At 45.2% G+C, this 22829-nt stretch overlaps 1 protein-coding gene and 2 pseudogenes across 9 annotated transcripts in view; 1 reads left to right on the top strand and 2 right to left on the bottom strand.

The window, feature by feature from the left end:
- The first annotated feature begins 758 nt into the window (after positions 1-758).
- LOC100383940 (uncharacterized) overlaps positions 759-22829 on the top strand; it is a 38881-nt gene continuing 16810 nt past the window's right edge. For 3 of the 8 annotated variants that reach the window (XM_020537460.3, XM_020537456.3, XM_020537455.3), the window contains exons 1-10: positions 1454-1718; positions 1821-1894; positions 10833-10939; positions 19085-19121; positions 19271-19544; positions 19624-19726; positions 20405-20541; positions 20614-20695; positions 20793-20919; positions 21006-21160. In XM_020537460.3, coding sequence (XP_020393049.1) covers positions 10833-10939; positions 19085-19121; positions 19271-19544; positions 19624-19726; positions 20405-20541; positions 20614-20695; positions 20793-20919; positions 21006-21160 — 1022 coding nt within the window. In that variant the 5' untranslated portion in view covers positions 1454-1718; positions 1821-1894. Of the gene's footprint in view, positions 1379-1453; positions 1719-1820; positions 1895-10832; positions 10940-19084; positions 19122-19270; positions 19545-19623; positions 19727-20404; positions 20542-20613; positions 20696-20792; positions 20920-21005; positions 21161-22829 lie in introns of those variants that run through there. The other 5 variants (XM_020537457.3, XM_035958969.1, XM_020537459.3 and 2 more) reach the window with 5 other exon arrangements.
- On the bottom strand, positions 2014-3299 carry LOC111589311 (DCN-1 pseudogene; annotated as a pseudogene).
- On the bottom strand, positions 3371-3969 carry LOC111589302 (LOC100285117-like pseudogene; annotated as a pseudogene). The gene is made up of 2 exons (NR_163577.1): positions 3878-3969; positions 3371-3783 (listed from the first exon to the last, which is right to left on the bottom strand). The product of NR_163577.1 is annotated as a protein-like pseudogene (transcript).

Raw genomic sequence — 22829 nt, 5'->3', positions numbered from 1 at the left:
CCGTGGACCGTCCGGCCTTGTGCGCAAAACGTCTTGTGCCCCGCAGAAAGGAGCCACTACTGCAGCAAGGTCATAGACCATCTGGCTCTGAGCTGTCCGCGATCAAGCAGAGAGAGGTTCACCTCTAGTGTTTGGCCCTAAATCGGAAGCAACACACGTTTCATAATTAAAAATCATAATTAATCCGATGGCATTGAAAATGACCTCCTCTTCCCATCTTCCATCAAGCCTGGAGGAATGCCATACTCCGTCCTGGTGTGTCTACCCCACCCACTGCTCTCTCTTATTGTCGCCTTTGGCCTGCTGCTCCTCGTCTAGCTGTTCATCGTCCACCGCCGCCTCAGGAGACCCGCCGACGGTCACTCCTAGTATGTCCCCAATATTTTATAGGTATTTTTTGTGAGAAAGGTTCACCATAGTGGTTTACTAGACCCTCACATATCGCTCAGAGCTGGTAGGGTCTATCGTATTCAACTAATATCATCAAACATGATCGTGCGATGTCGCAACACAAATATATTGTAATTATTAGGCTCGTAGATACATTGGACACCTACACATGGGGCATGGGGCATACGCATAAAAGGAATTTTGTGATAATTAAAATATGTCGTACGTGCTTCAGTTTAGACTATTTATTAATTAGAGATAGGCAGTTTAATTATGTCATACATGCTTTATTTGATAGATAGGTACACAATGCACGTAGAATGGAATAGATAATTCTAACCATTCGATCTAACTAAATTACTTCTAGTTAAAAGTTACACGGAAACGCTGCGCGCAGAGCGTTTCACGCGACTCCATCCTTTTAGGCTGCGACGCGTGCGTGCGGTACAGTGGGCCCGTTTGGCTGTTGGTCGGCGTAGGTGTGGGCCCGCAGTGGGACGACAGCACGACGCGCCCGTCTCCTCGCGTGGGTGTGGGCCCGCAGTGGGGACGACAGCACGACGCGTCCGTCTCCTCTCAGGTTGTCCCGTCTCCTTGCGTGGGTGTGGGGCAACAGCACGACGCGACGGGCGGCGCGGGCGGCTGGATCTGCGACGGACGGCGCGAGCGCCCGTCTCCTCTCAGCTCGCGACGGAGCCACGACAGCCAGCGACAGCGCGTGACGGCGCGTGGGTTGCGCCCGCCCGGCGCTTCGCGTGGAGCTCGATTGCGACACAGCCCCAGACCGCGATGCAGATCTCGGCTGCGACGCGGCTGCCAACGGCAGCGCGCCGGCGTCCGCGCGCGAGGACGGTCGTCGGCTGTCGGGCGTGCGTGGTGCCGTGATCTGCGACGAACGGCGCGGGCGACCGGGTCTGTGAGACTGCGACGGAGTGACGCCGGCCAAGGACGGCGCGTGGGTTGCGGCCGGCGCTTCGCCGTTAGCCAGGTCAGTGCTCTCCTCTTCTGTGCCTCTTATGTGGATCTCGAAGTACGCAGTCGTGCTCCGCGGTGCCTGTGCCCATAGGGTTAGGTGAGGGTTAGTCACCGGATTCTAAAATCCCACAAATCCGCGCCCTGCCTTGCCTCGATGCGTGCTCCGCATCCGTCCCGTCGCCACTGCTTTTGCAACAGCGCCGGCTCGCTGTGCTTCTGTCCTTCGCCATAGCGCCCATGCCGCTGCTTTTCATTTTACTACATATATGGAGCACCTTCACTCGTCTCTTCCTCTTTCCCTCCGCCTGGTACTCGGCGCAAGTGCCTTTCTCCTCCTCGACTCCGTCGCCGTGGTCCGTTCCTTTCTTCGGATCCTAATTTCTCTTGCGTCGATTCCTGCTCATCTCTTCGTTGGATCTGGGTGCATTGGCTCATAGCGTCTGTTGTTCTTGTAGATCTGCTACGTAGCAGAAGGGCAGGCACGCGCAGATCCTCTGGCTGTCGTCGGCCTCTTCTGCAGCTGTTCCAGGTGAGCCAGTCCTTCCACCATTCCTCTCTTTGTTATCTTGATTTGGTGTCGTGATTCATTTGGTCCTACACGTTTTAGCCCTACTTTGTATTCTGTTTGCATGCATAGATGGTTGTTTCCCATTTCACTGAGAAGTCTATCTACATTAGAAAAGGCAAATGCCAGATGTCAGCGACAGCATAAAAAGAATACTAACATTGGAAAGTGGTTTCCAAGGTTGAGTTGTTCTTTAAAATTTTGGACAAATGAAATGCTGCAAAATAGGTAGTGTTCAAAACGTGACCTCATTACACAAACGAATAAATCCCATCCACTGGTCCATTGTTATCGCCTTGTAGTCATTTTGGTACCGAAACACATTTCAAATATAGCATGTCAATTAAGCACCGAGCCTCAATGAAGAAAGCATGAACAAAACCACGGAAGAAAAGTATAATCCATTACCATGAGGTAATTATTAAGCTTGTCAACCTGAGGGTGGAACTGCAAGCCTAATACTAGATTCAGCAACTCACAAGCAGCTGGTATTTCTATACATTTCTACTTCCTCTGAGGAAAGATAATCATTGTGAAAAATCACAGAAATAGCAGTCATCTTAATCAATTTGCTTTGGAGCGTTATAATTTACAATAGAAACCAACCATACCTGTGAGGCAATAACGAAAGCAGCTGGTATTTCTATACATTTCTACTTCCTCTGAGGAAAGATAATCATTGTGAAAAATCACAGAAATAGCAGTCATCTTGATCACTTTGCTTTGGAGCGTTATAATTTACAATAGAAACCAACCATACCTATGAGGCAATAACGAAATGCATATATGTAGAAATCCTGGAAATTGGATGGCCTTGAAACCTGGATTTATAAACATATGAAAGTGGTCAGCAAGGTTACACTTCAACAAAGAAATATCAACAATTAATGGTAGCTCATTGTCTATTACAGTCACAAGGTGACAATATATCATGATATATCTGTTAGATGGAAGTTCTTCACTCCATAAATTAAATCTCTGATATGCATGGCTCACTTGAACATAAGATAATATTTGGGGAGACAGAATCACCTCCTGGACCAGTTCTGGAAATGCTTTCTTCAGTTTACTAATACTGTCAGCTCGAAGAGCTTTCAAGCCAGTTCTCCATTCATCCTGATAACATAAAAACATGTATTAGTCAACACTTGAAAGCATAGAACAGTTTTTAGTATTAGAACTAAAGCAGGTCCTTCATTGAACACTTGAATAGCAATATGTAATGCATACCAAGGTAAAACAACCTTGCTTATCACAGCATGTGCCTCTTCTGTGGATCTCGTCATACGATTTACTTTAGTATACCCCTTCAGTCGAAAAAGATTATTTCTATAGCCTTGGATGAACTCATGTTTGACAAGTAATAAGTCATTTGATTAATCACGTAATAAATTTTAATAGTAAACTTGTTTATAAAACTTATGATTGATTGACAACTGAAAAAAACAAGATTATCTTTCTTTTTTAGACAGTGGAAGCAACTATTAGACAAGCCAAGTTTAACAGTACAGTACACGTGAATACTTCGCCCTCAAGTCCTCAACCCACACATCCAACAAATACGTGTAGTACTCATCAGATCTATACAACGATAAACACTCACCTGAAAAAGGACAGAAGGTAAGCACAGATACCCTGCTCAACTAACAGTTGGTGCAGTCTATCTCTTCAACACTGCTGTGCATGTAGTAACCCACACAAACTGCAACCAATGCTATTACCGGGATCAATAGCCTCAGCGCAGGCCACAGCGTGAAACCCTTGCTACCATCGGCAGTGAAGAATCTCCTAACCATTTCCGACAGTGGCCATAAGAGCCCACGCTTCTTGTTTACTGTCTGACTCATTTGGCCCTTAAACCAGCAACAACACCAAATTTACAGTTAGACCAATGGCCATCAAGGTATCACACAAGGCAAGGTGGGGCGAGGGTCAGAGGGAACTTACATTATCTTCCGTGTCTTCAAGCTTGCTCAACTTGGAAATCATGTTGCCATATAATTTGGCATCCCTCGCGCAACTGCAAGCTTAATACTAGATTCAGCAACTCACAGACAGCTGGTATTTCTATACATTTCTTCTTATCCTATGAGGAAAGATAATCATTGTGAAAAATCACAAAAATAGCAGTCATCTTGATCACTTTGCTTTGGAGCGTTATAATTTACAATAGAAACCAACCATACCTGTGAGGTAAAACAAAAATAGAAGTCATTGAACACTTGAATAGCAGTATGTAATGCATACCAAGGTAGAGCAACCTTGCTTATCACAGCATGTGTCTCTTCTGTGGATCTCGTCATACGCCGCTGTGCTCCGCGGTGCCTTTGCCCATAGCATGTGCCTTTCCTGTGAGGGCCCTGATTTACACCTGCATTAACAAAAGAAATAGGGTCTGTTTCTGATACACCTCCATGTATATTATCTCATTCATGGTATTCTTGGAAAAAGAACAAGGGAATGAAAAGAAAAACAGAGATAAGATATGACACACTCAAATAATTCAAGTAGACTTTTCAGATTGGGTGTGGTCCTGTGGCGCTTCCTTACCTGTCATTATGTCGCACATCAATTTCTTGGAACTGTACTTTTTTGGGGAGAAACAGAGTTATCTAGGCTATCGTCATGCCTAAGATTAAGTTAGAAAATATGGCTCGACCAACATATTAGAATACAAATTAGCTTATGTGGCTTTACAAATATGGCTTTCTCAACTGGGTCACCAATTGTCGTGAAAAAATGATGGCCCATAGACCGAATCCTACACTCCAAAATCTTTGGTGGATCAGGTTGACTAACATGCAATACCTAGGAACTCATATTACAAGACATTGGTACGTAATTCTATTTTCAGAGTCTGTAGACACTTTCGAATCAGCGTGCTTGCAGCTTACTCATCGGTTCTATTGCCGCTCTTGCTGCCTTCTTTCTCGTAGAGACACAACTGCATAACCTTCCCTTCCATACGACCACGGCCCTATTAGTTTTGTATCCATGTTTTTGTGTGCACTGCCAATGATGGATGGGGGCACACGTGACAGCATGGCGTGCTGCCGTCAAAGCCCAAGTGCTCAGCGTTCTGCGATTTTGTGAGGTATGTACTGGTATAGCTACCTTCTTTAGGTTTAATATGTCCCCTGGTTAGGCCAGTCTAGCTCTTTCCCTTTCGCCTACACAAACATAGAATCGTTTCGTCTTCGAACAACTACTATCGAGCGCGTTAGCTGGCTTCCCGCCGTTTCGCGGGACCTCCTCCTCTTCCCGCCAACTGCCTACTTTCTCACAGAGATATGCCTGTGGTATCTGCCCTTCCATACGAACCTGTTAGTTTGGCATTCCTGTTGTTGTGTGTGCTGCTGCTAATGGATGGGGGAACATGTGAGAACATGGTGTGTTGCCGTCGAAACCCCATTGCCCAACGTTCTGCAATTTCTCAAATTCTGCACTAATATTAGGCGCTCTTTGAGTTGAATATAGCCTTTGTTTAAGGTAATCCGTCTCTTTCCCTTTCGCATAGATAAGCGAACGTTCGTTATGTCTTTGAACAGCTACTATCGAACACATGAACACACTTGAGCAGCCATCGGCTTCGGCGCCGGCACACGCGTCGCGTTATGCGATTTCGTTGCGTTCTCAACAGGTTCGTCAAAAGCGGCCAGGTTAGTGACTGTCAAGCTTTTGATGTTGCTTGTATCTACTACAACTCTATGCTCATACTAAGATGTGTGTGCATGCCGTTTGTAGGCGACAAGTCCTTACTCGACTTTCCTACGACGGTTGCCACTGCTAACAGACACCATCGCAAACAGAGAATGCGTCGTACGTCTGCGTCTGCTGAACGAGCATGTGCCAACAATGGTTTTTCCCTACCGCATGTCTTTTCCAAAATAATCTTTTGGTTTCATATCTGGTGTGCGTTAAAGAAAGCCTATGAAATTCTGCTCGCCTTCCTGCTTATAGTTACCACGGATGGAGCCTCACCGCCTCTTGAGCGATCATACATCGAGTTGCTTAAAGGTACTTGTGTACCATCTAGACTATTTTCTCTACATGTTCCTAAAGTAATCCATGCAGCATTTACACATATTTGCCTGTAGAGACCTACAAAGATCGCTCATACTATGGTGGCCCGTCGGACGAGTGCCCACATTGTGGCGCCGTTTTCTGGTTTCAGGAACGGGTCAAAAGTGTGTCTGCTGTTGCGCAGCGCAAGCTTGTGTACAACCTTTGTTGCAGAGGAGGCAAGATAGTTTTGGAGCCTTACAAATGTCCACCGGCACCCTTATGTGACCTGCTGCGATTCGATGGTGATAGTCGTGCCAGAAGGTTCCTTAGGCAAATTCGGTCATACAATTCCCTTTTCGCGTTTACCTCACTAGGCGCCGTCGTTGATAGATCGATAAATAACGGTACTGCACCTTATGTTTTCAAAATCAATGGTGTCGTACACCATCGCATTGGCTCGCTACTACCCAGTAATGGCTTGCGACCACAGTTTGCGCAGCTTTACATATATGACACTGAACACGAGGTGCAAAATAGGCTGGGCATGTTTGAGAACGAGCCTGATGTCCATGATCGCCCGGATCCGGAGGTGGCCCGTTTATTACTTAACATGCTAGATGAGCATAACAAGCTGGTTGCGGCATTTCGCTTTGCTAAAGAACGTTTAGATGAAGAAGGTGACCAAAAGGTGACGTTGCGATTGTTAGGCTGTAACACACGTCATGACGCACAATACAACTTACCGGCCAATGGTGAGCTCGCTGCTGTAATAGTGGGTGATTGCTTACCTTCACAATACAAGTACGATGTCCTCGTGCATGCTAGAGAGGGTGGACTCAAACATGTTTTGTGCTTGCACCCGTCCTACATGGCCCTGCAGTACCCGCTGCTTTTCCCTTACGGTGATCGTGGATATCACCTTGGAATAAAATACACTGACGTAGGACAAGGCGATGCCACATGCCGCAAGTATGTTACGATGCTTGAATTTGTTAGACATCGTTCACACTATAGGCTCAACGAACCGAACCCATTCACTTGCTATGGTAGGTTGAGCAACCAGCTAGCTGTCGATGCGTATTCTACGATCGAGGCATCTCGATTGCAATTCATAGCGGACCACCAAAAAGAATTGCGTTGTGAATCCGTACAGGGGATAACCGACGCCATTGGCAGGGGTCTCACCAGTGCAGATTCAGTTGGTGGAAGAGTGATCGTGCCTGCATCTTTTACGGGCGGCCGAAGGTACCATGTAATGAACTACCAAGACGCGATGGCCATATGCAGAGTATACGGCCCGCCAGATCTCTTCGTCACCTTCACATGCAATCCTAAATGGAAGGAGATAGTCGATGCGCTTCGCTTCGAGCCTGGTCAGCAGGCATGCGATCGTTCCGATATCGTTATAAGGGTCTTCCATATGAAGGTCGATGAATTCATAGCAGACATTAGAGAAAATAAAATTTTTGGTCCTATCCGTGCTGGTGAGCTTCAACTTAACTTGACACATTGAGTGGTCCCTTAATATTGCTTTGCATGCTCTCATCTGTAGCCTTTCCTATGCAGTGATTTATACCGTAGAATTCCAAAAAAGGGGCCTACCACACATACACTGTCTTCTATGGTTGCTTGGTGGTCGTTCAGAGACAGAGGCCTGCGCCATTGACGCTTTCATATGTGCTGAGATACCTGACGTTGCCATAGACCCCTTGGGTTATGCTCTCGTTGATGAATTCATGATACATGGTCCATGCGGTGATTACAACAGGCGGTGTCCATGCATGAAAACGACAGATGCTCTAAGAAATTCCCTAAGACGTACCAAGACGAGACTGTCATTGACGCTTTTGGCTATACCCTTTATAGAAGACGAAACAGCTGTCGGTTCGTAGTAAAAGGTGGAGTAAAATTAGACAATAGAAGCGTAGTGCCATACAATATGCAATTGCTCAAAAAATACAATGCCCATATTAATGTCGAGTGGTGCAACAAAACACACATGATCAAGTACTTGTTTAAATATGTTACCAAGGGAAGTGATCGAGCCAAGATATATTTTGAGTTGACTGCGAACACAACTAATGCATCTCCAGGTCCTCAAATAGCCCCGCCAAATGAGATTCGCGAATACATAGATGCTAGATACTTATCAACATGTGAAGCTCTATGGCGAATCTTCGAATTTGACATTCACTTTAGAGTACCTTCTGTGGAACGTCTGGCGGTGCACTTACCTAAAAAGAACGTCGTGCAGTACGAGCCTGGGGCAGACCTACAAGCGTTGCTTTTGAGCCGTGCAGCAAAAAAGACTATGCTAACTGAATGGTTTGAAACAAACATGAAACATAGTGATGCACGTCGCCTGACTTATTGTGATTTCCCCAAAGAGTGGTCGTGGGACGTTTCTGTTAGGTGTTGGCGTAGAAGGAGGTTGTTGTCTGCCAAGATTGGTCGCATGTACTACGTGCACCCAACAGCTGGGGAGCTATACTATCTACGTATGCTCTTGATGTTTGTTTCAGGTGCGACGAGCTTCGTTGATATAAGGACCTTCCAAAATACTGTGTACGCAACATTCAGAGAGGCGTGCGAAGCACGTGGTTTGCTCGAAGGTGACAACGAGTGGAACCTTCTATTTGATGAGGCAATAGTCTCTGCCTCGGCGTTTCAGCTTCGACAAATGTTCGTTACCATTGTCGTTCATTGTCCTGTTTGCAATGTTCGTGCTTTGTTTGACAAATATTGGATCTACTTCACCGATGACATACACCGTGGTCTTAGAGAAGCCCTTGGCAAACCGCACTACACAGCTCCACATGAACAACTCCTTACGTTGCTTTTGAGGAAGCTAGCAGACACATTCGCTAACAGTGGTGCCAACATAGCTGATTATGACCTTCCAATCTTATCGTCCTGTTGTGACGTAGTGTTTAGCAACCGGCTGATAAACGACGAACTGAGTCCTGAACCATTGCTGTTGCGTGACCATGCTGCTGCTGCTGTCTCGCAGTTGAATGCTGACCAACGGCTCATTTTTGAAAAGCTAACTGAGTCTGCTCTCTCCTGCTCGTCGGGCGTATTTTTCGTATGTGGACATGGTGGGACAGGTAAAACTTTCTTGTGGAACGCTATACTCACGCATTTAAGGTCCCAACAAAAAATTGTGCTGGCTGTAGCGTCCTCCGGCGTGGCTTCACTACTATTACCTAAAGGTCGTACTGCTCATTCACGTTTTAAAATACCCTTCGATCTAGATGAGGGTGGTGTTTGTGGTGTCAAGAGAGGTACCATGCTGTCTGAACTTATACAGCAGACTTCTCTTGTCATATGGGACGAGGCACCGATGACCCATAGACATTGCTTTGAGGCCCTAGACAGGACTATGCGTGATATTCTTTCGAAACATAGAGCGGAAAATGCGAACATCCCATTTGGTGGCAAACCTATTGTGCTTGGAGGAGACTTTCGCCAGATTTTACCCGTGGTGCGCAAAGGTTCACGATCTGCAATAGTTAACGCATCAATTACCAGCTCACCGTTGTGGCAACACGCTACTGTTTTGAAACTGCGAACAAATATGAGGCTTTCCAACCCGTCTTTACATGGTAAGGAACGTGCGGACTTGGAACAGTTTAGCAAATGGGTCTTAGATATCGGCGATGGTGCTCTGCCAGCGATGACAAGAGGAGACGAGTCCGAACCTACATGGATTACGATTCCTGAAGATTTGTTGATACATACGGATGGTGATGCTGCTGTGGCACTCATATCCGAGGTCTACCCAGGTTTGTTAGAGAAATATATGGACCCTACATACTTAGCTACACGCGCCATTGTATGTCCTAATAACCTTACAACCGATAAAATAAACGACTACATTGTCTCAATGCTCCTGGACATGGTGTCCAATGCCTTAGCTGCGACACGATCTCAAAGGCGTCTGAACGCATACCTGATTTTGACATGCTATATCCTACTGAATTCCTAAACTCTATTAATGCAGCGAATTTCCCTTGCCACAAACTCGTGCTAAAAAGAGGCGTCACAGTCATGCTGTTACGTAACTTGAACCAGACCGTGGGGCTTTGTAATGGAACAAGGATGCTTGTAACTGAGGTCGGACATCGTGTTCTTAAATGCATAGTACTAACGCCCTCCGGAGTCGACGAAGAGGTTTTCATACCGAGGATTGCGCTTAACACTATCGATGTCAAATGGCCCTTCACATTGCAAAGAAGACAATTTCCAATACGAATATGCTATGCCATGACGATTAATAAGAGCCAGGGTCAGACCCTCTCAAAGGTTGGCCTCTACCTTGACAGGCCTGTGTTTACGCATGGCCAGCTTTACGTCGCTGTTTCAAGGGTTACATCTAGAAGTGGTCTTAGAATTTTGATTGAAAATCCTGATGGTTCCTGCGGATCACAGACTCGAAACGTTGTTTACCAAGAAGTGTTGCAGGCCGTAGATGCAGCCCCCCCTGCAGACTTCTTAGTGCATAATCGACTCAAACCTGTACATAACCAATGTGTAAAATAAAAATGTATATACCGGCAACGCGTTTAGTTATCGTACCTATTATGTTCTATGACTGCTTCCCCACCAAAGAATTTTTGGTCTCCTATATCGTTCGTCTAGCGGCCTACCGACAAGCGAGCACTATACGTCGCAAGTTTACAAAGGGAAACCACTATGTCTGCGTGCTCCAATTGATCTTGTCATACAACATCCGTGGTAGATGCCTACTCAATGATGTTGACCTAACTTTACCGGGCATGTTTCTCCTATCCTAAATATTTTTTTTGTAAGCATGCTGCCCTTGTCAGCATCGAGTGTAGTGTTTATTGGTTACTTATTTCGCTGGAAATGACTGACCTCTGCTTCATTACTGCAGATGGGGGACATACTCATTCCTAGCCTTATGGTTGGAGACTGCTCTCGCACCTTGTGTTTGCGTGTCTCTAGGCTTTGGGAATTCCTTGATCCTCAGGATGACAGTAGGTGTAACACCCGGGTTTTAGGGGCACCAAGACCCGGGCGCGAACATAAACACCAGATATGCTGGGACCAAGTCTCACACATATGATGTATAGTGGCACAGGATCGAATGTCACATCTTTATATATAACAGGAGTTCTATACAAAATAAATATTTACATTATAAGGAGACAACGGTCCAGCAACCCAAAGTTGACTGGGAGACGACGGCCTAGACCTCTCACGAACACATCGCAGCATCCTCCAAGCGCCTCATCCTGCGGTACCTGTTCTTGACCTGTGGGGGTGTGAGACAGCAAGAGTGAGCTCACATACGTTCATCGCTCAACAAGTTGTGGGGAATAATGTGTATGAACTCGCCAAAGGTGGGAGCTCATGTGAAGTGTAAGGCTTACCAAAGAGGATGGCTGAAGCTGAGCATTGCTTTTAATGTTGGTCAAAATTTTATTAGCAATTACTAAGTATAAGTAAATACCAACCCAATTAAGTAGTAGAACAAAAGTAACAACCTCACCTGCGATGCAATGCATATGACAAATTGAGTTTAAGTTCCATAATTTAATCATGTGAGTGTCCGAGCTGCTCTTGACCGTGAGCACGGCTAGTATACCAGTTTTACACTCTGCAGAGGTGGCGCATCTTTACCCACAAGTCATGTTACCCATCTGCCAAGGGATCGCGACTTCCCATACACCTCTACCGAGGAGGCGAGGCAGGGTAACACTACGAGGCCTTTACAAAGTTCCACTAGCTTCAGAAAACCCGCTACAGTTTATAGGAAGCTCCAATGCAGGAATCCCTTGCAGGACCGCCATCGCAGCAAAATCCTCCCGAGGGCCTCCCTACACTGACCACTCCCCTACTGCCCTTGCCCCTTTCAGGTAAGGTAGTCTTCCACTAGCTTTCCTAATTAATCGGCCAAGGGCGTCCCATTAAACCCTTGTGGTAGCACTGTTATCCCGGGTGGTTCTCCATGTTCCAATTAACATAATGATCTTATCATGAACAGTGATAATAAACAGATGATAAAAGTGTGATCATGAATAATGTATCTTCATACCCAAAACCACATAAAGCACTAGCAAGTACTACCCAAAAAGTTCAGTGGTAAACAAGGTATAAAGATAGACAAACTAGGGTAACCTATTGGGTCCCATCAAAATTAACCTATGCAGATCATTATGATTAATTAGAACATGAGTGGGTAAAGGAAGTGATCAAGGGCACAACTTGCCTGGCACTTGAGATTCCAGGTACCAGGATGATCTTCAGGTGGCTCGTAACCTCGCGCTAGTCGTAGCAATACAAACAAGCATGGTATAGGCAAAATTAACATCACACCAAATATAAGACCAAACTGCATAATAATGATCTACGCGAAGCTACGAGATCGTGGGATCGAGAACCGCTAAATTCGGGGTTACGGTTATGAAGTTATGGTTTTCCGAAGATCCACGTGGTTAAGTATAGAATAGACTAAGTGCAACATTTTAACCTATATTTCATGACAAAACAAAGTTACCAGATGATAATAAATATTATTATGAGACTAATGCAACTAGAATGGATCAAAACGAAGTTACGGTTATTGAATTATGAATTTATGGAGTTATTGAGTACATGGTATAGATTAATTCCGATGAATAATTTTAATTCATGTTTCATTGCTAAACAGAGGTACTAAGTGGTAGACAATATTAAAACAAAATTAATGTCTCTGGAATGAATTAATTTGGAGCTAAAATGAATTTAATATGAATTATATAAGTCTCGGGATTGATTTTTGTATTAAAAATCTATTTATAATATTAATTTCCTATTTTCCCTATTTCCTGGACCGGGCACCAAAAACAGAGAAGCACGGGGGTCACGGTGTAAAAATTACTAAGACTCAACGAACAGCCGTATAGGACGGCGGGTTAGTTTCTAGGTTCCACGGGGGCTCTTTTGAAAGAAGTGCACGGCGAAGGGGTATCGTTGATTCAGAGCCGCCCGATCTAACCCAGACGGTCCAGATTAGATCTTGGCTCACCGAAACCGGTACGCAGCCCAGTCCATTGGATTAACATTCGACGGCTAGATTTTAATGGGTCGGGATCAACTCCAGCCATCCGATCCAGCCTACGGCTCAGATCTAATTGAGTGAAAGGAGTGCCTTGCATCAAATCTGAGCCCTCCGTTCAAATCCGACGGCCGCGCGACGTCTTCTACCTCTCGACTTCCCATCGCTTCTTCACTCCCTGCAGATTAACCATGGCCGCCCGACGCGAAGTGATCCCACAGCGATGAGCACACAGGCGCCCCAACGCCAACCACGACTCCCATCGTTGTTACGCGAGCTAGAGATGAAGGTAAGCAGTTTGAGGGGAGACTTACCGTGTAGTGAGTAGGTCCACACACGGCAACGGCCCAGTGGACCACCATGGACTCCGACGAGCAATTCCTCAATCAACAAGCGAATTCGCCCACGTAGTCGACCAGTGCACCGAAACGATCTCCCGACATCCACTCGACGGCCGAACATCAGCAGGACGCGGAGTACTCCGCAGTGGATCCATGGCGCTTGCTCGGATAGGGCGTAGACCACCAGCGCGAGATGGCAAAGGGTGCGAGGCAGCCGAGGGACTTATAGTCGAGGTTCAGCCGAGTTAAACGCAGCAACCGTGGTGGTTGCAACGATATTAGCGAATCATCCGGAGAAATCCCATGGCGCCGGTATGGGATTGTTACCGAGTTCGCGCGTTCTGTTTGAGGACGAACGACCTGGCAGAGAGGGCCCACCGGCAGTGAGGGGTTCCGAGTGTGAGGCTGAGCTGCGGTGGGCGCGCGAAATTGGGCTGGCGGCTAGGGTTTTTGGGGTAAGCGCGGCGTACAGGGAAGGGATAGTGGGCCGAGCAGTGGCTGAAGAAATGGGCCAGAGACAAAATTTTGGCCCAAGGCGCGAGGAGGTCTTCAGTTTTTTTTTTCTTTCTTGTTTTCTATTCCCTATTCCCAAATCTAGTTAAATTCAAATGTGGTTTTAAATTTCAAATTCATTTAGAATGCACAGTTCAAAAACTTCATCATGAAAATATTATATATATATATATATATATGTGTGTGTGTGTTTTATTTTAGTTCCTTTATACATGATTCCAATCATGAAATAGAGAATAGTTCACACCTTATGAATTTTAGGGAAATATAATTTAGATTGTAGATTATATATTAAGAAATAGCTTTAATTCTTCTATATACTTCGATCCAAGAACACTTTAGTTTATCCAAGTATCTTTTATTTTAGTCAAAATATATTCATTTTGGGAGTAGTAACTTTGAACATATGAATATTGTCATGGAAAGGGGTTTTGATTTAAAGCCTTTGAGAAATTTTCCTGATTTTCACAAGATTGAACTTTTAGGGTATTACAAATCCTACCCCCCTTAACAGAAATCTCGTCCTCGAGATTTGTAAGAAAGGGTATCAAACAAGTTTGGTTTGTAGTCTATGTTTTAGTTTCTAGTTGGTTTTAATATCAAAAGATTTGTTTTTTTTATATCACAAATTATCAGGTGATTAGGAAAGCATGGGTATATATATAACTACTTTATTATGTAGGATAAAAGATGTCTCAAAAGCATGGGTAGGTTTGGGTAAGAAGGAGTATGGTAAGGAAGGACTCCATCCCAAATTGTAGATCTTGACTCATCTGGTGACCCCGCTTGATCCTTGAAGACTTGAATTGGTGCTTATCCTTTCTTGATGAGGTTGATCATCTTCAGTCTCCAATCTTGTTGTCTCCCACTAGGTTTTAGGGTCATGTAGATATATGTGGGTAGGATAAGCCACATGAGGTAGGTCAAGATCTGGTTTGATGTTTAGGTTGGAATGGATGGTTTAGACAACCCATCGTGTATGTTAAGTAGTTGTGTATGGCCAAGTTGTTATAAGGTATCAATTTAGGTTAAAACATAGCTAGTAGTGTCTAATCTATTTCACTAGTATTAATTATCATGTTTAAGTAGCCACATTAGATTAGATCATATGAGATTAGATGGGATCTAGATTAGATTGGTATGACTAGATTAAACTAGTTAGTGTCTAATTACTTTGGATTAGATCATGGTTATTACTAGTGTGGGGTAAATATGCTTATTAGGGCAAGATGAATCCATAAGGACAAGGTAGAATCTTTTGAGGTTAGTTAGATCTATTAGGATAAGATAAAATCTTTTCAAGATAAGATTAATCTACTAAGGTAATAGAGTATCTTTTAAGATAAGATGGATCTATGAGTGTAGAATATGAATCTTTTAAGCTAAGATGGATATTGTTAGATTCTTTGATGAGGGATAACCTAGTTTGTCTAGTTATTTTATGAATTTTATTATATTTATGTCTATATATGCAGATGTAATTGTGGACATTACTCCACAACTCATCACACTCAATCAAAGATCAGACAAATATCATAAGAACAAACATTCAAGCATACCAATATCTACAAAAATAGTTTTGCTTTTGTTCCTAAGATTAGGTCTCCTATTTCTAAAGGTCACTTTAGGTACAGGATTTCAAAGTGTGAAATCCACATTTGTCTTAGAAAGAAAAGGTAAGAATAATCAGAGTAAAGCGGAAAATAGATGAGAAAAGATTAAGAAAAGTTTAGAAAAGAATCAGAGTAGCAAAGGTAAGTGAGTATTGGTTGTCCAGTTCTATCTAGGTTTCGTCCTACAGTCAACATTCCTCTGATACCACTTCTGTAACACCCGGGTTTTAGGGGCACCAAGACCCGGGCGCGAACATAAACACCAGATATGCTGGGACCAAGTCTCACACATATGATGTATAGTGGCACAGGATCGAATGTCACATCTTTATATATAACAGGAGTTCTATACAAAATAAATATTTACATTATAAGGAGACAACGGTCCAGCAACCCAAAGTTGACTGGGAGACGACGGCCTAGACCTCTCACGAACACATCGCAGCATCCTCCAAGCGCCTCATCCTGCGGTACCTGTTCTTGACCTGTGGGGGTGTGAGACAGCAAGAGTGAGCTCACATACGTTCATCGCTCAACAAGTTGTGGGGAATAATGTGTATGAACTCGCCAAAGGTGGGAGCTCATGTGAAGTGTAAGGCTTACCAAAGAGGATGGCTGAAGCTGAGCATTGCTTTTAATGTTGGTCAAAATTTTATTAGCAATTACTAAGTATAAGTAAATACCAACCCAATTAAGTAGTAGAACAAAAGTAACAACCTCACCTGCGATGCAATGCATATGACAAATTGAGTTTAAGTTCCATAATTTAATCATGTGAGTGTCCGAGCTGCTCTTGACCGTGAGCACGGCTAGTATACCAGTTTTACACTCTGCAGAGGTGGCGCATCTTTACCCACAAGTCATGTTACCCATCTGCCAAGGGATCGCGACTTCCCATACACCTCTACCGAGGAGGCGAGGCAGGGTAACACTACGAGGCCTTTACAAAGTTCCACTAGCTTCAGAAAACCCGCTACAGTTTATAGGAAGCTCCAATGCAGGAATCCCTTGCAGGACCGCCATCGCAGCAAAATCCTCCCGAGGGCCTCCCTACACTGACCACTCCCCTACTGCCCTTGCCCCTTTCAGGTAAGGTAGTCTTCCACTAGCTTTCCTAATTAATCGGCCAAGGGCGTCCCATTAAACCCTTGTGGTAGCACTGTTATCCCGGGTGGTTCTCCATGTTCCAATTAACATAATGATCTTATCATGAACAGTGATAATAAACAGATGATAAAAGTGTGATCATGAATAATGTATCTTCATACCCAAAACCACATAAAGCACTAGCAAGTACTACCCAAAAAGTTCAGTGGTAAACAAGGTATAAAGATAGACAAACTAGGGTAACCTATTGGGTCCCATCAAAATTAACCTATGCAGATCATTATGATTAATTAGAACATGAGTGGGTAAAGGAAGTGATCAAGGGCACAACTTGCCTGGCACTTGAGATTCCAGGTACCAGGATGATCTTCAGGTGGCTCGTAACCTCGCGCTAGTCGTAGCAATACAAACAAGCATGGTATAGGCAAAATTAACATCACACCAAATATACGACCAAACTGCATAATAATGATCTACGCGAAGCTACGAGATCGTGGGATCGAGAACCGCTAAATTCGGGGTTACGGTTATGAAGTTATGGGTTTCCGAAGATCCACGTGGTTAAGTATAGAATAGACTAAGTGCAACATTTTAACCTATATTTCATGACAAAACAAAGTTACCAGATGATAATAAATATTATTATGAGACTAATGCAACTAGAATGGATCAAAACGAAGTTACGGTTATTGAATTATGAATTTATGGAGTTATTGAGTACATGGTATAGATTAATTCCGATGAATAATTTTAATTCATGTTTCATTGCTAAACAGAGGTACTAAGTGGTAGACAATATTAAAACAAAATTAATGTCTCTGGAATGAATTAATTTGGAGCTAAAATGAATTTAATATGAATTATATAAGTCTCGGGATTGATTTTTGTATTAAAAATCTATTTATAATATTAATTTCCTATTTTCCCTATTTCCTGGACCGGGCACCAAAAACAGAGAAGCACGGGGGTCACGGTGTAAAAATTACTAAGACTCAACGAACAGCCGTATAGGACGGAGGGTTAGTTTCTAGGTTCCACGGGGGCTCTTTTGAAAGAAGTGCACGGCGAAGGGGTATCGTTGATTCAGAGCCGCCCGATCTAACCCAGACGGTCCAGATTAGATCTTGGCTCACCGAAACCGGTACGCAGCCCAGTCCATTGGATTAACATTCGACGGCTAGATTTTAATGGGTCGGGATCAACTCCAGCCATCCGATCCAGCCTACGGCTCAGATCTAATTGAGTGAAAGGAGTGCCTTGCATCAAATCTGAGCCCTCCGTTCAAATCCGACGGCCGCGCGACGTCTTCTACCTCTCGACTTCCCATCGCTTCTTCACTCCCTGCAGATTAACCATGGCCGCCCGACGCGAAGTGATCCCACAGCGATGAGCACACAGGCGCCCCAACGCCAACCACGACTCCCATCGTTGTTACGCGAGCTAGAGATGAAGGTAAGCAGTTTGAGGGGAGACTTACCGTGTAGTGAGTAGGTCCACACACGGCAACGGCCCAGTGGACCACCATGGACTCCGACGAGCAATTCCTCAATCAACAAGCGAATTCGCCCACGTAGTCGACCAGTGCACCGAAACGATCTCCCGACATCCACTCGACGGCCGAACATCAGCAGGACGCGGAGTACTCCGCAGTGGATCCATGGCGCTTGCTCGGATAGGGCGTAGACCACCAGCGCGAGATGGCAAAGGGTGCGAGGCAGCCGAGGGACTTATAGTCGAGGTTCAGCCGAGTTAAACGCAGCAACCGTGGTGGTTGCAACGATATTAGCGAATCATCCGGAGAAATCCCATGGCGCCGGTATGGGATTGTTACCGAGTTCGCGCGTTCTGTTTGAGGACGAACGACCTGGCAGAGAGGGCCCACCGGCAGTGAGGGGTTCCGAGTGTGAGGCTGAGCTGCGGTGGGCGCGCGAAATTGGGCTGGCGGCTAGGGTTTTTGGGGTAAGCGCGGCGTACAGGGAAGGGATAGTGGGCCGAGCAGTGGCTGAAGAAATGGGCCAGAGACAAAATTTTGGCCCAAGGCGCGAGGAGGTCTTCAGTTTTTTTTTCTTTCTTGTTTTCTATTCCCTATTCCCAAATCTAGTTAAATTCAAATGTGGTTTTAAATTTCAAATTCATTTAGAATGCACAGTTCAAAAACTTCATCATGAAAATATTATATATATATATATATGTGTGTGTGTGTGTTTTATTTTAGTTCCTTTATACATGATTCCAATCATGAAATAGAGAATAGTTCACACCTTATGAATTTTAGGGAAATATAATTTAGATTGTAGATTATATATTAAGAAATAGCTTTAATTCTTCTATATACTTCGATCCAAGAACACTTTAGTTTATCCAAGTATCTTTTATTTTAGTCAAAATATATTCATTTTGGGAGTAGTAACTTTGAACATATGAATATTGTCATGGAAAGGGGTTTTGATTTAAAGCCTTTGAGAAATTTTCCTGATTTTCACAAGATTGAACTTTTAGGGTATTACAGTAGGCTCCTGCATACTGATCTTGTTTTGCTTGATGAAGAGGTAGATCCATCTTTATACTGGTCTAATACTTGTGCATGCATAGTAACCACCAGCTCAGCCAACATGCTATACAATGTCCTAGCAGTTCTTCTATACAGTGCTCTATGCAAATCTTGCGTGTTGCTTAAAATGGTACCTCCTTTTGTTAGGGAAACAGCATACATGCCCAGATCTATCCTCCGTTGTGCCAACAGTTCAGTGCGCTGCTCGATGAGGGAAGGATATACAACTTGAAGTATTTCTTAGTCAGGAAAGCTAACAGATTCTACAAACCGGTAGAAAATTGCAACATGATCAGCTTTACAAAGTGGACTACGGTTGAGGTTATCCTCCAGATCCCCCCTGCTTTTCTGGTTTGCACATATAACCTCACTCCCATAGACCAGCTCCAACCGCGCGTGGACTACAAGGAATATTTCACTGGTAACCTTCTACGCATAGTGGTTTACATGTTATAGGTAACATGAATACAGTACTAATGGCCTCGCCATCTCTATGGTAGATGTGCTCGGTGTTGTCAGCGTGATCTCCCAGGTTTCATCAGTACGCACAAGGGGACGACAGGCTGAGGTTATGAAGAGAACAGTCACTATAAGCAATGCAAGGTACCATGTGCATTCCTATCATACTACACATTCCTTTTGGGTGCCACATACGTATATGTAGTCTGATTTTGTTTGCATCAACATAGCAAGGAACCCGTGAACAGCCTCAACCTAGACCACAGATTACCACTTCTCGTTCTCCACGCTAGCAAAGTTGTCCATACGCTCAAGTGAATAGATGAAGGGTAAATGCACCAAGACAGTAAGAACGCCATTACATCACGTTGGGGGTCAATTTGCGTCCAAAAACTCAGCAGACACTATGTCCACAGATCATGCAGGGAATATGCTACAAACAAGTTGCCCATAGCGGGAAATAAAAAAATGTCATCTTCCTTGCAGAGGAAAACTGGTTCTAAACTACCTATATGTCTTCAGTTGACCATACTTCATTGCAATGTACCTTAGAAGAGATCATTTTTCCTGCTCAGCCAATCCTCCATGTCTAATATTATCCATTGCCCGGACAAAGTTTCCTTTACTACATGGGCATACCATGCACACTGTGCTCATATAGAAGATTACTAAACAGCGTCAGCTACCATCGACCATCTAAACAAGCAGCTATTTTGAAGCTCTAGATGCACAGTTTACGATTTTTGTTTCTTTGCGATGTCCACACCTAACGCGATACAATGACCAATTTATTTGTAAACTCGCTGTTCTTCACACCGACAGGGATACCGGTCCAACCGTTGATGTTGTGCTTTGGGGCGAGCGGGCCACAACTTTCCCAGCTGAACAGGTCCACAGGGACAGTGGATCCTCACCACAGATCATAATATTTGTTGGCACTCTCGTGAGGAGCTACGCTGGTAGGTCTACTACATCCCTTTGGTTGCACTGCTAATACACATGAGCATCTGAAAGGTTCCATTGTATTTTAGATAATGTGTCTTTGTCGGGAGGATCGTCATGCAAGTGGTACATAAACGAACCGGTCCCGGAAGTAAACGCTCTCAGAGCTAGGTAACTTACTCATTCTGGGTTTTCAGACATACAATTTTCATTCGTCTTTCTCACCAAATCTGATTACTGTCATTCGTAAACTGGTGTGGGTAAACAGTGCTGAAACCAACCACCACCCTGTCATCTGGGATCAGGGCAAAGCAGCTGCTGAGAGTACAGTAATTGCAGTTCCTGAACATAAGAAGCTCAAGGATATTAAGTACCTCCATCCTTTTGAAAATAAGGTGAGGTCCCTCTACTCGACTAAACCTTGCAGTCATAAGGTTTATCACAGGTTCATAACTGATCACTTCAATTACATTGTTTACAGAAGAAGGAATGGCTTGTCATCGTAAAGGTGCTCAAGATTGATAGCTCATGGTGGTACAACGCATGCAAAAAATGCCTTAGGACAACCAAACCGCACGGTGACACATACAAGTGCACCAATATTTCCTGTGACAACATAGGATCGCCTACCCCAAGGTCAGCTCTTATACGTCTCTCCCTGTTTTTGTTAAGGTCCTGCTAGATCGCCTGGACGCCTAGGCGTCACCTAGGCGATGCCTTAAAAACACTGTTATCTATCTCTCTCCTTTTTGTTTCCTGCGTACCAAAACGTTTTCACTCCTTAAAAAGTCCCATGCCCAGACCTATAAGGTAACTGTTTTAGGATGGAGGGAGTAACAAGCATTAGATAAAGAAATACAAAAACACAAAAATGAGACACTAAATTACCTCAAAACGGTTCCAAAAATATAAAATCAGGTGCTGCATGAATGCTGCCGTAGCAGAGAAAGCCAAATATGAGAAGCCTGGTAAAGCATAAGTCATAAAGCGCCAGAAATGTGTCATTAGTTAGTCAATAGTTCAATCAGAAAAAAGAAGTTTGATACACGCTTGATATAGGTATTGATAATGTTGATGTTCTCAGCTAACCACATATTAAAATTCCAATGCTCTAATACAGTAGAGGGTCCTTGTTCAGTTTTTGTCCATGGTATATCATTACTAACAGGCTCTCTATGCATGATACAAGATATTGAAAGAAATATTAGGTTCTTACAGGATTTGGCAAGTAGGTTCCTGTGCCTCGCAGTTTTTACGTTCTTACAAGATACTTGTCGGGGACCATAATTAGGGGTACCCTCAAGACTCCTAATTCTCAGCTGGTAACCCCCATCAGCATAAAGCTGCAAAGGCCTCATGGGTGCGATTAAGTCAGGGATCAGTCCGTACGAGCGACTCGATCGTGCCTCGCCCGAGCCTAGCCTCGGACAAGGGCAGCCGACCCCGGAGGATTTCTGTCTCGCCCGAGGCCCCCCTCCAACGGCGGACACATCTCCGGCTCGCTCGAGGCCCTGCCTTCGCTAAGAAGCAACCCTGACTAAATCGCTGCACCGACCGACCGAATCGCAGGAGCATTTAACGCAAAGGTGGCCTGACACCTTTATCCTGACGCGCGCCCCCCGGCAGAGCCGAAGTGACCGCCGTCACTTCGCCGCTCCACTGACTGGCCTGGCAGAAGGACAGCGCCGCCTGCGCCACTCCGACTGCAGCGCCCCTTGACAGAGTGAGACTGACAGGCAGTCAGGCCCTGCCAAAGGCAACACAGGAAGCTCCGCTCCGCCCGACCCAGGGCTCGGACTCGGGCTAAGTCCCGGAAGACGGCGAACTCCGCTCCGCCCGACCCAGGGCTCGGACTCGGGCTAAGTCCCGGAAGACGGCGAACTCCGCTCCGCCCGACCCAGGGCTCGGACTCGGGCTAAGTCCCGGAAGACGGCGAACTCCGCTCCGCCTGACCCAGGGCTCGGACTCGGGCTAAAGTCCCGGAAGACGGCGAACTCCGCTCCGCCCGACCCAGGGCTCGGACTCGGGCTCAGCCCCAGAAGACGGCGAACTCCGCTCTGCCCGACCCAGGGCTCGGACTCGGGCTCAGCCCCAGAAGACGACGAACTCCGCTCCGCCCAACCCCAGGGCTCGGACTCCGCCCTGGCCTCTGCCGAACGACCTCCGCCTCGCCCGACCCAGGGGCTCGGACTCGGCCTCGGCCATGGAAGACAGACTCGACCTCGGCTTCGGAGGAGCCTCCACGTCGCCCAACCTAGGGCGCAGGCCAGCCACGTCAACAGGAAGCGCCATCATCACCCTACCC

This window comes from Zea mays, chromosome 5 (genome assembly GCF_902167145.1).
Source record: "Zea mays cultivar B73 chromosome 5, Zm-B73-REFERENCE-NAM-5.0, whole genome shotgun sequence".
Classification (NCBI taxonomy): Eukaryota; Viridiplantae; Streptophyta; class Magnoliopsida; order Poales; family Poaceae; genus Zea; species Zea mays.
The sequence above is the reverse complement of the archived record's forward strand: the minus strand, read 5'-3'. Positions and strand labels throughout refer to the sequence as shown.